At 31.6% G+C, this 17,182-nt stretch overlaps 2 protein-coding genes across 2 annotated transcripts; one reads left to right on the top strand and one right to left on the bottom strand.

Annotated features, from left to right (window-relative positions):
- Positions 1–3,371: 3,371 nt before the first annotated feature.
- Positions 3,372–5,674, top strand: LOC145061605 (serine/threonine protein phosphatase 2A 59 kDa regulatory subunit B' gamma isoform-like). The gene is made up of 2 exons (XM_079009139.1): positions 3,372–5,008; positions 5,093–5,674. The coding sequence occupies exons 1-2, from the start codon at positions 3,815–3,817 to the stop codon at positions 5,471–5,473; spliced, it is 1,575 nt and encodes a 524-aa protein (XP_078865265.1). The 5' UTR covers positions 3,372–3,814; the 3' UTR covers positions 5,474–5,674.
- Positions 5,675–15,185: 9,511 nt separating this feature from the next.
- Positions 15,186–16,881, bottom strand: LOC145064537 (protein FAR1-RELATED SEQUENCE 6-like). The gene is made up of 3 exons (XM_079011966.1): positions 16,345–16,881; positions 16,014–16,263; positions 15,186–15,934 (listed from the first exon to the last, which is right to left on the bottom strand). The coding sequence occupies exons 1-3, from the start codon at positions 16,879–16,881 to the stop codon at positions 15,186–15,188; spliced, it is 1,536 nt and encodes a 511-aa protein (XP_078868092.1).
- Between the last annotated feature and the right edge of the window lie 301 nt (positions 16,882–17,182).

The raw sequence follows: 17,182 nt of genomic DNA, 5'->3' as shown, positions 1-17,182 counted from the left end.
ATTTAAAGAAAAAATGAGTAAATAGAAAGATATTGTGTATGTTTGTAATGTGAAATGTGTATAAAATGGTTGATATTTATAGTTAGGTTGTATTGTTTACATTTGAAAAAATTAATAAATTTGTGTTTTTTGTATACACAAACATATGCATGCAACGACTTTGTTTTTTATTGTTTGGGAAGAAAATAATTCATTGGTCGTGATCAAGCGCAGGCCCAACCACTTCACAAGACGCCTACGCCCCTTGGGGGGGGGGTGTTTACATTTAGGTTTCTTTGCCACATCGGATTTTACGTATGGGACTCTTTCTCATACCATTCAGCCTTAGAAATGGACACCACTTCAAATCATCAATAATTAATTATTTTTTATTTTAGCTATTATATTAAATAAAAAACATAATTTTCGAAACAAAAAATATTTTACTAATAAAAAAAGATTACATTAAAAAACCTACATTACAAATTAAAAATACATAAAAGTTTAAAAATAGAAATTTAAACTTGACTTACTAATAAAAAAATTGAAATTAAGCTAGAAAGGAGAAACTACTATTCGTCGTCCTCGTCGTCATCCACATTGTTATTATTTTGTTTGAACTGATTTTTCTATATGTGTTTAGTCAAATCGTCACGTAGATTGTGATGTGTTTCTCTATTTTGTATTGGCAAAAGTCTTGTAAAGTATGTCGGGCTGTCGACTTGTATTAGTGCATGTGGATGAAGTATATCGTTCGAACTGTACATACAAATAGTCATACCCTCTTCTTCTGTTATCATGTTATGTAAAATGACACATAAAATCATTACATTCGTTAATTTTTCCATATCATATGATCGTGCCAAATGTTTTATTATGTGTCACTTGCTTTTAAGGACTCCAAACGCCCGTTCTACATCCTTACTTGTCGATTCATGTGCAAACTTGAATAATTTTCATTTCTCATTGTTCGTAAGAGAGTATGACTTGACAAATGTAGCGTGCTCTAGATATATCCCATCACCAAGGTAATACCCATAATTATATTTGTGTCTATTCACAACGTATGACATGTTTTGCTTTATCCTGTAGAATGCTATTAAACATCGAATACACTCCAAGCACATTCAGGTCGTTGTTTGACCACGCCCTACCAAAGAATGCATGCCAAACCATAGATCATGTGAAACAACTCCTTCTAGTATAATAGTTGATACGTTGTGAACACCTCGCGTGAATTGACCTCGCCATGCATTGGGACAATTTGTCAACTACCAATGCATACGATCAATGCTACCAAGCATTCTTAAAAAACCACGTTTAGCTTGTGAGACATACATTTGTTCAAAATTAATTAATGTCGACTTCAACAAGTATATGTTACAGTAAAGCTCTATATTATACCCACAAAAAATATGCATATTCTCGACCCGTCCTCTCAGACATTTTCAAGTACTCATCTGATACGTCTAACGTGATGTCGTATGCCAATTATCAAAGTGCGGTTGTGTATTTTTGTATTGTAGTAAAACAACGTTTACCTCTAGCATCTCATCTCAATTGAAAAAACTCATATTAATATGCCAAATGTCTAACTATACGCAGGAATAGTTTTCTACTAACATGAAAACGTTCTTTGAATTTTTCTTGGTCGTATAAACTATCAGGGGCAAAGTAATCATGTATCATAAATTCGTTTGCGGCGATACAATCCCTATTGATCAAAGTTCTAGCCCTCCTTCCGACGTTTACACTTCCGAATTCTTGACACAACATTTTGCTTGTTGTTTACATGAACATGTGAATAAACAAATCATCATTGTCATCATCAAATGAAGAAAAAGGTAAAAAATTATTCGTCTTTTAAAATGTTTGTAGTGTGAAATATGTATAAAAATGTTGATATTTATAGATAAATGTGGTTTGGTTTAAAATTTTAAATTGCCAACGAATCCATATTGAACGGTCACATTCTTTCATCAATCATAGTCTTCGTCTGTAGAGACATTCACTCCACAACACGGCCTTGGGGTCGGTGTTCATACGTAGGGACAACTTGCTAGGTCGGATTCCACACATGTGTGGAATCATCTCCATACCACATAAGCTTAGGGTATTGCGTTACGTTATTAGTATCACACAAAGTAGTTTATTTTGATATTGAAAAACATGTTAACTTATTCAATATTTTTATGCAAACATTATTCATAAACTAATAAACTACTTTATAAAAATAAAAAACATATGTTGTTTTAAGGGTTAATGCCACAAAAGTTATTATATATACAACCTTGTTTTGTTTTAGTTCAAATTTTATTTTCTGTTCCTCATTTACCATTATATTTTAGAAAGCGTTATATTTTTAGGCCATTGGTCGGTCACCAACAGGAATCAAGGCTTAGACTAGGTAATTTTCTTTCATTTTAAAATATATGTATACCTTAAATACAACAAACACCGATAATACAAAAAAAGAGTCATTAACTTACTAGCTAACACCCCTACCCATCAAGGAGAAGTCAAAGTTTCGATTATTTATTGACTCAAAGATTAACATGTCACATCGTTTATTAGATATTTCTGACTCGAAACTTACACCATGTCCTTTTCTTTCATTTTAAAATACATGTATATATTAAATTCAACAAAACACTCATAATATAAAAAATAGAGCAATTGAGTAATTGACTTATTGGCTAACACGTTTCGCCCTAAAAAAGAAGTCATAGTTTCAACTTGTGCCTCCGTTTTTGCCTTTTTCAGTTCAAATTATTACGTTTTAAAATACTTATTCTTGATTGACAAATGACTAAAATGAATTTTTTTCTAAAAAATAATGACAAATAGAGAACAAAAAAATATTGGTGCTAAATGCAAAATCATACGTAAATGTTAAGGCTAAATGCAAACTAAGAAAAATACGAAATCGACACGTCATCATAACCTATTGGTGACTGGCCAAGGACCCGAAAATAAAATATTTTCTAAAATATAATGACAAATAAGGAACCAAAAATAAAATTACGGCTAAAACAAAACAAAATTGTATATATGATAATTTTTGTGGAAAAAACCCTAGTTTTAAACAAACAATCCCCAAACTTGCTTATGATTCCTGCCCTCTACCACAAAAGCCATATATAATTTCTGATTTTTTATTGAACTGAAATTACTATTTTACAAAATAAAATAATTATTTTATGAAAAATATGGGATTTCAACAAAAATGAACTTAAAAAAAATCTATTTTATAAAACTAGTTATTACATTATAATATTTGTTTAAAAGATGCTATTCTATAACAAGAACACCATTTTGGATTTTTTTTCCCCCTTTTTGTCCTTTTACATTTAAAACATAATGTTACTGTTAATGTTTATCGTTAATCTCATATCCTTCTTTGTCTTCGTTCAGTCCACACCATTGTTTCTCTCTCCACACAAATTTTGATTTGAATTCAAAATGGAAATCACACAGAACCCTCTTTTCCCCTCTTTCCTCTAGGGTTCTTCATAATCGCTTACCAAATCTTCCATTAAATCATCAAGCTTCTTCTCATCATTGCACTCATAACCTCCAGGTTCCGCTTTCTCTCTTCTGATTCGAACCTCAACATGATCCGATTGCACTCCAAAACCCTCCAAAAGTCAATCCACTTCGACTCTTACAGACTTTAAGGTACGAGCTTAACTGATTCTTGTTAGGGTTTTCAAATATGAATTGGCTTAATAGATTCTAGAAACGAATGCTGTTGGGATGTTTCGAGGTTGATGCTTTGATTGATTGGGAATAAAAGAGGTTTAACAAGTTTCGGGATTAGGGTTTTGTGGGGGATATGATTAAGCAGATACTAAATAAGCTTCCGAGGAAGCCATCTTCCAAATCCTCACACAATAATGAAAGAAACAACGAAACGGATTTGGTTGCTATGAGTTCGAGTAAAAGCAATTCATCATCTTTGTCTAAATCGAATAATGAAACTGGTAATTCAACTGTTAAGTCAAATCATGGGAAGAAAACAGGTACAATTGCAGCGATTCAAGTGGTGCAGGTATCGGATCATGGTTCTTATGAAGCGTTACCTAGTTTTCGAGTAGTATCAAGTTCAGAGAAACACAATTTATTCATCAAAAAGTTGAATATGTGTTGTGTAGTGTTTGATTTCAGCGATCCGTTGAAGAATTCAAAAGAAAAGGATGTGAAAAAACAGACTCTACTCGAGCTTGTTGATTATGTCTCATCAGTTTCCTCAAAATTCAACGAAGTTACAGTGCAGGAAATCACGAAAATGGTGTCTGCAAATCTGTTTCGATCTCTCCCTGATACTACTACTCATGAAAGCAAACTGCTAGATGTTTACGATCAAGAAGACGATGAATTCAGAATGGATCCTTCATGGCCGCATCTTCAAGTTGTGTATGAATTCCTTCTTAGATTTGTGGCTTCTCCCGAAACAGATCCTAAGCTTACAAAACGATACATAGATCATTCCTTCGTTTTAAGATTGCTTGATCTCTTCGATTCTGAAGATCAAAGAGAACGGGAGTATTTGAAGACAATCATCCACCGGATTTACGGAAAGTTCATGGCACATCGTCCGTTCATCAGGAACGCAATCAACAACATCTTCTACCTTTTCATTTTTGAATCAGAAAAACACAACGGAATAGCTGAATTGCTCGAGATTTTGGGGAGTATAATCAACGGGTTTGCTCTGCCATTGAAGGAAGAACATAAGCTTTTTCTGGCTCATGTCTTAATCCCCCTCCACAAGCCCCGATGTTTATCTACGTATCATCAGCAACTCTCGTATTGTGTTGGTCAGTTCATCGAGAAAGATTTCAAGCTTGCAGACATGGTGATTCGAGGATTACTCAAGTATTGGCCAGTGACTAATAGTTCAAAAGAAGTCATGTATCTTAGCGAATTGGAGGAGATTCTAGAAGCCACCAAGTCGGCGGAGTTTGAACGGTGTATGGTTCCTTTATTCCGGCAGATCGGCCACTGTCTTAATAGCTCTCATTTCCAGGTAACACACAACACATTCCGATATCTTCTCTTTTTCCTGTAAATCGGAAATTTTATATGACGAAATTTTCCGGTGGTGTAACAGGTGGCAGAGCGTGCGTTGTTCATGTGGAACAACGAGCATATAAGGAATCTAATAAGTCAAAATCGGAAAGTGATTTTGCCGATTATCTTTCCGGCATTAGAGAAAAACACACGGTGTCACTGGAATCAAGCCGTTCAAAGTCTGACTGTAAATGTCCGGAAACTATTTTCCGACGCCGATCAGACACTGTTCGAGGAGTGCCAGGTCAGGTACCGGGAAGATGAAACGAAGGAGAAAGAGAGCGTCGCAAAGCGACAGTCAAACTGGAGCCGCCTGGATGCCATAGCCGCCGCTAAAGGTTTGACCGGCGATCATTCAGTCGTCTCAAGGTTTGCCTCTTCTCTCACCATCACCGCCACCACTGCAACCACCGTGAAATGATGAGGTGTGTATCACTTATCGATCGAGTCATTGGTCTAAGGTTGACCAGATATGCACAAGAATCAAAGAAGGTTTAATCAAGATTTGCCTTTTTGTAATTTATTTTTGCGTTTGTGATATAAAATTAGTGTGTAGAAATGATTTTTGATGTATTTAATCTATTTTAATTTCATCTAAGTTTTTAACTTCTTTTTTGTTTCACTCATGGTCCTTGGCATTATCATCTTTAAGAGTTGTTTGATAAAACAAAATAATTTAGTATCGAATGATTTGAACCTCTTAATGGTTAAGAGAAGATAGGTTTTCTTAACCATTTGGAGGCTGTCTTAGATGTGCTGAATGTTGATTGATTCAAAGGTCCTATCTAAATGGTTCTATTTAGAGGTCATCAAACATGCAACAACTACTTAGAATGTTTCTTATTAACTCTCATCATCCTTATACTACTCTTATAGTTTCATTTTATACTACCAAATAAAAAATCTATAAACAACACAATACAAAAACGAATTTGTAGGAATAGTAACAGGGATCGAATTCACATGGATTGACTCAAATCAATGTTATGCATTCAATTTATACAAAACAAAATATAAAATGACAGGGTTTTTTTTTTTTTTTTCTCATAACTCTAAATGTGATAAAACTAATTTATAATAAATGACAAAAATACAAAGTATAAAATCTATAAAACAAACGGTCCAATATCGAGTTAAATAGCAAGTTTAATTAGTTGACTAATCATTATAATTTTGTGGTGCAATGAGTTTGATAGATTCCAATTTGGCTATAGCAACTTAAAATCTTAAGTAACTTAGATTTTTCATAAAACAACATGGTTGTTAGGGAAGTTCTTAACACACTTCATTATATACTTATAAAACTTGCATTTTTTCTTGCATCACATTCATTTGAAACTCTTATTTTTTTTTTTCCAGTCACCACATTCATTTGAAACTTCCATTACTTTTCAATTTCTTTATAATAATGATTATAAGTTGGTTAATATGGTTAAATAAATATAAAAACTAAAGTGTAATCATATATAAACTAAATTTCAATACTAAAAGAATATATTTTCTTATACTTATAAAGTTATGTTTTTAACTTTTAACATATTACACTTAAGTTATTAGGTCAAATATGTTGTTGTATGTAAACCATTACCATTTTGAAGCTACAACTTTTGAACAATTTGTATAAAATACTTAAATTACTCATTTAACTATAACCTTACAGGATCAACTTAAGTATAAATTTTAGTTTAACTTAAACAACCTAAAGACTATTTTGTAAATAGTTAAAAGTGATAAATTGTAGTGTCTTTCTAATAATGATTATAAGTTGGTTAATAAGGTTAAATGAGTATCAAACCTAAAGTGTAATCATAAATAAACTAAATTTCAATATTAAAATACTATTTTTACTTCTACTTATAAAATTATGTCTTTAACTTTTAACATATTATACATAATTTATTAGATTTAATATGTTGTTGTATGTAAACATTATCAGTTTAAAGCTACAATTTTTGAACAGTTTGGACAAAATACTTAAATTGTTAATTTAAATATAACAAAACAGTGTCAACTTTAATATAAATTCCAGTTCCATTTAAAAATCGAAAGAATATTTTGTGAATAGTTAAAAGTGATAAATTGTAGTGCTAAATGCAAAAACTAAATTGTAATATCAATTTAACTAAAATATTTTCTAAAAATATTTTTATAATCGTTAAAAGCTTTCAAATAAGTATATTAAAATAACTTACAATATAAATAGTTGAAAATAACTTTATATAAATGATTATATTGTTACCTTTAAAATAAAAAAAATGTTTGATGTTTTTAATAATTACAATGATAGAAATTAAAACATTATGCAAATAAATTAAAAAAAAAATAATTAATAATAACAACAACTATAAATAGCATTAAACTATTTATTATATTTAATTTTATTCATGAGTCACCTGCGGGTAGAGGTCATTTAAAATATTGAGATTATGCAGTTTTAATAGATGTATATATATTAACATATAATTCAAAATAGTCAATACACTATATCAATTTAGTATACGAATTATTATATCAAATTTAACAACATTATTGTTATATTTAAAAAAACATATATGTGTAAAGATTTCAGCTATATAGATGTTTCTGCGCAACGCGCGGGCATTCGCCTAGTATTAATCAAAGTCATGAGTCAAATAAGCATTTAGTTCATGAAAGTGACGGACATTATGAGAATCACCAAATCTAAAGGAAGTCACAGCCTTATACTTCTACTTTGGAGAGCACAACTTCATGATTTAAAAATGAGATGAAAATATACATCAAAACCATTTGTTACTAACTAATTTGATAATCTATTACATAATTACGTAAATAACTAACTAATGTCATTCAAGTATTTAATCTCATAAAATAAAAACACAAGAATAATTTGGAAATTCAAATAGAAGTTGCATACATGGAAAACCAATCAAAACTCATATAAAATTACTCTTAATCTTAATCAGGTAATTATTCAATTGACTCACCGAATATTGAAAATACAAATTAACTACTCATAATAATAATAAAAAGATAAAAAGGTTATACAAAATACCGATTGCAGAACAAAAATGATAAAAACTTCTTCAAATCGTCATTTATTGTTGCTCCAAAAACTTCGTCCATAATTAAAGTGTTAATACAAAAATTAGCTTAATCTAAAAGGAAATGAATCATTAAAAAACAATATGGTAAAATCATGATAGTAATGTTCCAAACATAAAGAACAGAAGAAAGAAAAAAAAGGAAGAAATAGATCCTCTCTTTCTTGAGTTGTTACCCTCCTTTCTATGTGTCTATGTGTGTTTTGTGTGATGCCTCCGTGTCTGTGTTTTTTGTGTGATGCTTCTTTTTATTATGAAATGCTACATTTTTTCATGTCATACTCCAACACAGAAAAATGGGCTTCACTTGCAAATTAGGCCAAAAGTCATGCTAATGGGCTGGTGGAATGATGTTCTTTGAGGCAAAAAAAACCTTATCAAATGTTGTCCAAATGCATTCATTTTTTGGTTAGATTCAAAATCAACGAGTTAAGAAGACACTAATAAAATTTCAGCTCAATCGAACAATGATTTCCCCTCCAATCAGTTGAAGAAGATTGCGCAATGCTGCCAAAAATCCGAAAATTCATTTATATCACTTCATTTTTCTGCTCGATTACAGATCTTACTACAAGATTGCAATCATGGTTGGAAGGCTTTCGATGTGGTTTTAATGGTGCTCAAAGCTATTATCTTGCTCATATAAATCTACATAAAATTCGCTTAAACAAATAAAAATATTCAAAACAATAAAATTTAACACTTTAACGCAAAAATAATATTAAATATGCTAAAACCAAAATCAAATTCATGCTAAAATTAATAGTATAAGAATTCAAGTTATCACGGGGCTTGTTATGAGCTCGAAAAACTTATAGGTAGCACTTAGGCTTGGTTAACTTGAAGCTGATGCAATACTTTCTGAGGTAGGAATTTTTTCGAGATGTACGTGATCAAAACCATAGAAATCTAGATCTTAAACATTCTCTGACGTTAGAGCTCAAACAATCTCAAGAGAAAAAAACCCTAATTTTCTTCTTAACTGATTACTTATCTAATTTTTTTATTCCATCAACTCCCAAAATAACAAATCATCAGGTAGATACTCCATATCATGATTTCTCTTCCTTTGTGGTAAGGACTTAACTTTGCTTTCTCCTTACAATTTGGAACAAAACATCCATCATCACCATTTTACGAGTTTCTAAAATGGCAGGCATGGGTGGGTGGTAATAACTGGAAGTAAAACAAATGATGAATAACCAAATGATTATTTTGTTATTTATTGCATACATGTTTCCCTTTAAGAGTTTAACATTAGAGATTATTAAGCTTGATGCTATTATCATGATGGATATAATTTACTAATTGTATTAACATGAGGACAACATGTATGGCGTATGCGCATAATAGGGATGAGATTTAAAACCGAAAAACCGGACCAGAACCGAAACCGTTAGAACCAGAATATATAGAACTGGTTCCGGTTCCAAGTTTAAAAATTGGTTTTATCCGGGTTCCGGGTAATCCGGGTTTGGGTCCATCGGGTCCAGGTAAATCGGGTCTAAAAACCGGAACCGGTGTTTGGAACCGGAACCACTTTTATGGCCGGAACCGGTTTTTGTGAAACGTTTAAAAGATGCATATCTCATTCGTTTCAACTCCGATTGACATGCGGTTTTTCCCAATATATAGTTTAGAGTTTGTACATGATTTTAGACTATAAAGTTGTCATTTTTAGTTTTATATTCATTGACTTACACTCCCCCAAAGTCGAGATATCAAAGCTGGAAGTTTTTAGTTTTTTAGTTTTTTTTTGTATTCGGTGAAAGTTTTAAAACATGCATATCTAATTCGTTTGAAGTCGGATTGACATGTGGTTTTTTCCAACATGTGGTTTTTTCCAACATGTAGTTTAGAGTTTGTACATGATTTTAGACTATAAATTTGCCATTTTTAGTTTTATATTCATTGACTTCCACTCTCCCAAAGTCGAGATATCAAAGCTGAAAGTTTTTAGTTTTTTAGTTTTTTTGTATTCGGTGAAAGTTTTAAAATATGCATATCTATTTCGTTTGAAGACGGATTGACATGTGGTTTTTTCTAACTTGTAGTTTACAGTTTGTACATGAGTTTAGACTATAATTTTGACATTTTTGGTTTAATATTCAATGATTTACAGTCCTCCGAAGTCGGGATATCAAAACTGAAAATTTTCAACTTTTCAGCTATTTGTTTTTGTAATTTGTATTCCGTGAAAATGTTAACACCTGCATATCTCATTTTTTTAAAGTCGGATTGACATGCGGTTTTTCCAGAGTGTATTTTATAGTTTGTACATGATTTTAGACTATAATTATGTTAATTTTGGTTTCTTATTCAATGAGTTACAGTCCCCCAAAGTCGGGATATCAATATGAAAATTTTCAAAATTCAAAACACTAAGTAGTAAGTAATTACCAAAAATTTCCGGTTTTTCTGGGTTTTCCGGTTCTAAACCAACTTTATCCGGTTCCAACCTACCCACTTTGATGTTTCTGGGTTTTCCGGTTCTAGACCCACTTTACCCGGTACCATACCCGAAATCGAACTGGAACTGATTCCTATATACCGGTCCAATTTCTAGTTCTACAAAATCCCGTTAACCGGTTCCGGGTTTTCCGGGTCCCACTTTCATCCCTAGCGTATAGCCATGTAGAAACAAGGTATATATGAAAAAACTAGGACCTATGTAATAAATTCTTGGGAAATCTCTAGAAAAATCATAATATTTTGGGTCAGTTTATGTAAAAGTTCCAAATTTTATTTTTTTAACAAAAAAGTTTTAGCTACTGGATAAAAAATTCAAATAAACCATTTTTTACCAGCATACTATTTTTTAACCAGTTACCTTCAGAAAAATCTCATTATTTGATACAGTTTATAAAAAAAGTCCTATTTTATTTATTTATTTATTTCAACTCTTTTACCTTTCACTAAAAAGCTGAAAACTTTTTGGTTGAAATCATGAATATGAATAAACATCATTAAAATCTATAAAACTAAGGATTAAAGACATCTATAACCAATTATTTGCCACAAAACAAATGACCCTAGCATCATTTTGAACTCATCGTCATCCATATAATCCATTTTTCATACAAATTTATGTTATACGTATTATGGGATATTCAAATTATGTGTTGAACACTTTAGTACAATCTACCTAAAAGTAGGTTAAAGGAAAATCAACTGTTATGTTCATATAAAAAACCATTGACTAATGATAAACTAATCAAAATAGTGGAAAGTTAGGTGAGACTGTACAAATTATATAGAAGAACATGAGTTTTAGCCTTAAATCTTAAACATATATATGAACAATTCCTCCATGGATCAATTACTTTATTAACATAAAGTAATTGATTCATGAAGGAATCGTTAAATAATTGATCCATAGAGGAATTATTATGTTCATATAGTAATTAATCCATGGATAACTTGTTATGTTCATATAGTAATTGATCAACGGAGGAAATTTTCATATATGATTAACATTTAGATAAAACTTATATTCTTTTTTATAATTCGTACAACCTCAGTTAACCTACTATTGTATTGATTGGTTTGTCATCGGTGAATGATTTCTTATACGAACATAACAATTGGTTTTCCTTTAACTTACTTTTAGGTAGATTGTACTAAGATGTTCAATATATAATTTGAATATCTTATGATACTTGTAACATAAATTTGTATGAAAAGTGGATTATATGGACGGCGATGAGTTCAAAATGATGCTAACGTCATTGTTTTGTGACAAATAATTGGTTATGGAGGTCTTTAATACATAATTGTATGGAGCTTAATGACGTTTATTCTTATTCGTAATTTCAACCAAGAAAATTCCAGCTTTTTAATGAAAGGGTAAAAGAATTTAAATAAAAAAAATTAAGACTGTGCCAAATAATGAGACATTCGTAACCGAGAAAAAATAGTTTGCCGGTAAAAGATGACTGATTTGAATTTTTTTTATCCATTAATTAGGACTTTTTTATAAACAAAATAAAATTTAGGGCTTTTGTATAAATTTAACCAAAATATTATAAATTTTATGAAGATTTCCTAATAATTTTTGAAGGACCTGTCTTATAATTTTTTACAACAGAAAAATGAAGCCCATAATTATATATTTCAGTCCATTTGGAATAGTCTAGCCCAGTACATCAATCCACTTCAAATTTATTGTTTTATACCATTTTATAATTGTTTTCAGTACTCAATCCTCAAACGATGAATATTTATTTGATTTGTGATTTAATTGTTTTCGTATATTTATATTACTATAGTTGTCATTTGGTTGTTGCTTTCATTAAATTTGAAACTAAATAAACATGAAACATGGAGAAGTTTATGAGAAACCAATTTTATAAGCTGCCTTCACATATACAGAAACCAATTTTGCATGATTTGGATAAATGTTTACGTCATAATATTTATACTTTGTTCTGTGTGTATGAGATATTGAAAGAAAAGTAAAAGTTAGTAAGTTTATGTAAATACTTTTTACTGTTTGTACTCATGATGCAATAATTGTAAGTATTTTCTTCTCATGTTTGTATACGAATAATTCGAATGACTCCTTTTTCTAATTCTGTTTCGGGCTTCAAATCTGCTTGAAGTCTGTTATGTTATTATAATAATATAAAAAATGAATCTAATCTACATCTTAATTTCTTTTGACAAATTCTCTCTTAAATTTAAAGACTATTATATTATTAGAATATAAAAATATATTTGAATAATTTAATACGATCTATGCTTTATTCTAGAATTTTGGCTCTGTCTCTACTAAAACTTCAAAATTGGAAGAGGAAGTTGTGTGAGCTTCCGAAAGTGGAAGATATATCCGTCAACAAAACCGTAAACAAAGAGTTTAAACGGTGAGGATTTAATCCTAAATTGATCCAAACACCAAGGTTCATCTGACGATTTTTTACACAATGTCAACAATAATATACTATAATAAACTTCTTCGAGGTATTAAATACCCATCGTTTCACTAACAATTCAATCGTATTCAATAATGTAGACCATATTGGGACTTTTCAAATAGCACATGGACCATTTATGTGATTTAGTCTTTAACATATTAAACATATAATATGATTTAAATTGATTCATTTTAAACATTTTGCTAAGTTGACAAAATCTTCTATTTCATGTTAGATTTTGTTTATTAAACCAACTCAAAACCTAATAAGACAAAAAATCTGGATTAAAAAAAAACATCGCACGACCGGCCCTCTATGCTCAAAGTTACGAGAGATTTGGAAAATATCCGATCGATATCTCCCCTACATGGCTACAGGTATCATCATCGGTGAGTCTAATTATTAGTATCTTTTTTGCAAAATTTATAGTGTTATTAGTTAGACTTTATAAGACTTTATATTTTATATTTATTAAGATCCAAGTTAAATAAATTAATACTCTATGATTTTTTTCTTTACCAATAAAAACTAATATTAATATATTTTCATTTATAATATTAACATAAAATAACAACAAAAAATTAAAATTTTTAGTTTTTTAAGGATCATAAATCGACAATACTTTTTATACTTAAACATTATGAGAGTTGGTTATAACTAAAAAAATATTTTTTAATAAGATATTAAGTTGGTTTCTGTGGTTTATAAACAATTAGATTTGTAAATGAAACCAAATATTAGAAAGTTTGTCTAGGTTCATTACACAATAAATTAATGAAAATAAACAATTTTATTTTAATTTTTTTGAACGAACGAATATGAACACCGATCTTGTTCGTTAATTAATGTTTGTTTAGGTTCATTTGTGCTCGGTTATCATATTATATTGACAAAACTGCAAATTTGGTCATTGTGGTTTGCCAAACTTTTGGATGGGGTCCAAAAAGTTTCCAGCTTGCACCAAAGGTCCAAAATCAAGGTTTTCATGGGTTTTTAGTCCATTCCGTCATTGTCCGTTTGTTTGGAGCCGTTAGTGCCATCACGTGCCCTCCATGTGAGGGCATTTTGGTCATTTTAGGTTCTTATTTTAAATAATATCATATTTCTCCTTTATATACATACTCATACGCAATCCCCTTCTTCTTCTTCATTTTTATTTACAGAGAAGCAGCAAAAAGGGCTTCTTCTTCTTCGTCTCCCAAAGGGATTCTTCTTCTTCGTCTCTCATCTACTTCTACTGCTACGAGATTCAAAAATGGTGCTCTGCTTCTGTGGGAACGTTGCTGTTGTGCGAACCTCATGGACCTCACGAAACCCTGCTCGTCGTTTCTATGCATGCCCTAAAATGGTAAGCAAACTCATATTAGGTTATGATATTTCGGTAGTTATGCAATAACTCTTCTACTTTAATGTATTCTTGTAGGGATCCAGATGTGGATTTTTGGGGTGGTTCGATCCCCCTATGTGTCAAAGATCAACTGTTATCATACCAGGATTGTTGAGAACAATGAATAGGTATGAGGTTGAAGTGGGTCAGCTGAAGATGTGTTAACTTGTCTCGTGGGTTTTGTTTATGTTGTTTGTGCTGTTTTGGAAATAGGAATTAGAGGTTAGGGCTTTTTTGTTGGTAATAACCACTTAAAAATGTTGTCTTTTGGTGCTAGAAGGTTTAATTGTGGTTTGTATATGTTGTAAGTGTTGTCTTTTGGATCATTGTATATGTAATGCTTTTATGACAATGGGAAGTGTAATGGTTTTATCCTTTTATGAATATGAAATTATAAAGGTTTGATCTTGACATGATATGCAAGTGTAATGGTTTTTCTCTATGCTTGAATATGTAATTGTAATGGTTTTACATGCATACATTAAGTACATCGCCATAACATCTTCATACTTTGACATTACAACATAAACAAATAACAAACAACATTACCAAAAGGGGACCATAACAGATAAATGCCAAAACACAATCATTACCAACAAAGGGCATTAAAGTACATTATCAAAACATTGGAGTACATTGTTCCATAAAAGGGCATCAAAGTACATTATCAAAATGGAACCAAAAAAAGGCAACAAAGTACCAACTAAAGTGCATTAACAAGTCTTCACAAACATAAAAAGTACTTAAACATCAATTCCCATCTTTGGCCTTGCAAATCCTGGCATTGTGACCCTTTTGCTTACACTTACTACATGTCACAGTTAAAAACTTCCTGCTCAGTGATTGAGTTTCATTATCATTTTGACTTTGACTGTTTGCTTGCCTCTTACGTTGCTGGATTTCAATCCTTTCCTCTGCTGTAATCCTTCTTTTCTTTTTTGGCCTGCCTATAGCTTTGTTGTGTGGTGGAGGCACAAGAGTTGTTGGGCAGTCACTCTTAGGCCACATGGCTCTACCTTTGATAGGCTCCACCTTGAAGGAGTACATCTCTTTCCATGTATCAAGCCAATACACCTTATGCACATAGGTGTATAGTTCTCCCACCTTTTCATTATTGTTTGCCATTTCATTTAGGCTTGCAATTGCATGCTTGCAAGGAATTCCAGTAAGCTCCCACTTTCTACAACTACACTCCCTTTTCTCCATGTCCACTACATGTTGATCATTCCATGAACCTTTAACATGATACTTTTGTCCCCCATTCCATCGTGCATGATACTTACTAGCTAGTGTTGTGTTTGCTTCCAAAATCCTAGTACCAGTTGGAGTTAATGGACCTTGACACTTGTTTAACACCTTCATCACATTGCATACTCTCTTCATAAGGTACTCTCTGATGAACTCCAAACAACTGATAATGGGTTTGTCTCTCCCTTTAACAAGTTTGCTATTGAACACTTCACAAAGTTTATTCAATAACATGTCTGAAATTGCCCTTCCTAATAGTTCATTAACAAAACAACAGTTAGTGTATATCTATACTATAATAAAAAATAAGACAACAAATTGAGAAAATACCTGAAAAATGACTTCTAGCCCAATGATGTGGAGAGATTTTCAAGAGCCACTGATATGCTTCTATGTCATAATTCCTTAGCTCTACCATTACAGCTTCAAACTTTGGTATGGTGGTGGCTGTAGCACACCTCCAAAAATACTCCTTGTACTCTGTAGTCTTAAATAACTTCCTCATGTTCTGGTATATGTGTCTAATACAAAACCTGTGTTCTGCATTAGGGAACAATTGTTCTATGGCTGGTAGAAGACCCTGTTTTCACCAAAACAAAATAAGTAATTAGCATTAGTCTGTAATGAAACTAGTATGCAATATTAAATGTAACTATAGTACCTTCTGTCTATCACTGATAAAGGTGAAGTTGGAATTTGAATACAAGTCAAGATCTTCTGCAAAACACTGAAGAAACCATTTCCAACTTGAAGTGTTTTCACTTTCAACAACAGCATATGCCAATGGGTAGGTTCCATTGTTGGAATCAACACCAACTGCACTTAGTATTTGACCTGGGAAAGGTCCCTTCATAAAGGCTCCATCTAAGCCTAAAAATTCTCTCAAACCTGCCTTAAATCCTTTCTTCAAAGGACCTAAACACATGTATATCCTTCTGAATTGCCTAGTTGGGGATGAAACCACAGGTTCAGAAACCACATCAATCTTTACAGTTGTACCTTCATTTGTCTTTTGTAGCTCTAGTACATAGTCTCTCAAAGCTGCATATTGCTTTACGTAATCCCCTGCAACATTTTTGGTGGTTAATGCTTTTGCCCTAAATGCTTTCTCTTCTGAAATACTAACTCCATAAGTTGATTGGAGTTGCTCTTGTAGGGCACGAACAGGTAGTCCAGGATTAGCTTCAATCCGATCCATAATACGTTTGGAAAGAAATGTTGTTGTGCAAGATCTGATTTTTCGTGTTTGGAGGCAGATGTGTTTCTGATTATAGGTCTTAATAAACCAATAATCCTGTTCACTTGACCTAGATGTATGAAGTTTCCATGTACATTTAACTTTATCTGAGTTTACATCTTTACCCTTTACCTTTTTCCCAGAGGTAGGTCCACCTACCCCACTTGCATTTAAAACTACAGTTCCATCACAAACAACTGTTAATCTACTCTTGTCGTTTTTTTTGTGAATGAGATATTCCTCCTTGCCTCTAAAGCATGCA

Source organism: Lactuca serriola, chromosome 7, assembly GCF_051521515.1.
Source record: "Lactuca serriola cultivar US96UC23 chromosome 7, Lser_US96UC23_V15, whole genome shotgun sequence".
NCBI classification, from domain to species: domain Eukaryota; kingdom Viridiplantae; phylum Streptophyta; class Magnoliopsida; order Asterales; family Asteraceae; genus Lactuca; species Lactuca serriola.
The sequence above is the reverse complement of the archived record's forward strand: the minus strand, read 5'-3'. Positions and strand labels throughout refer to the sequence as shown.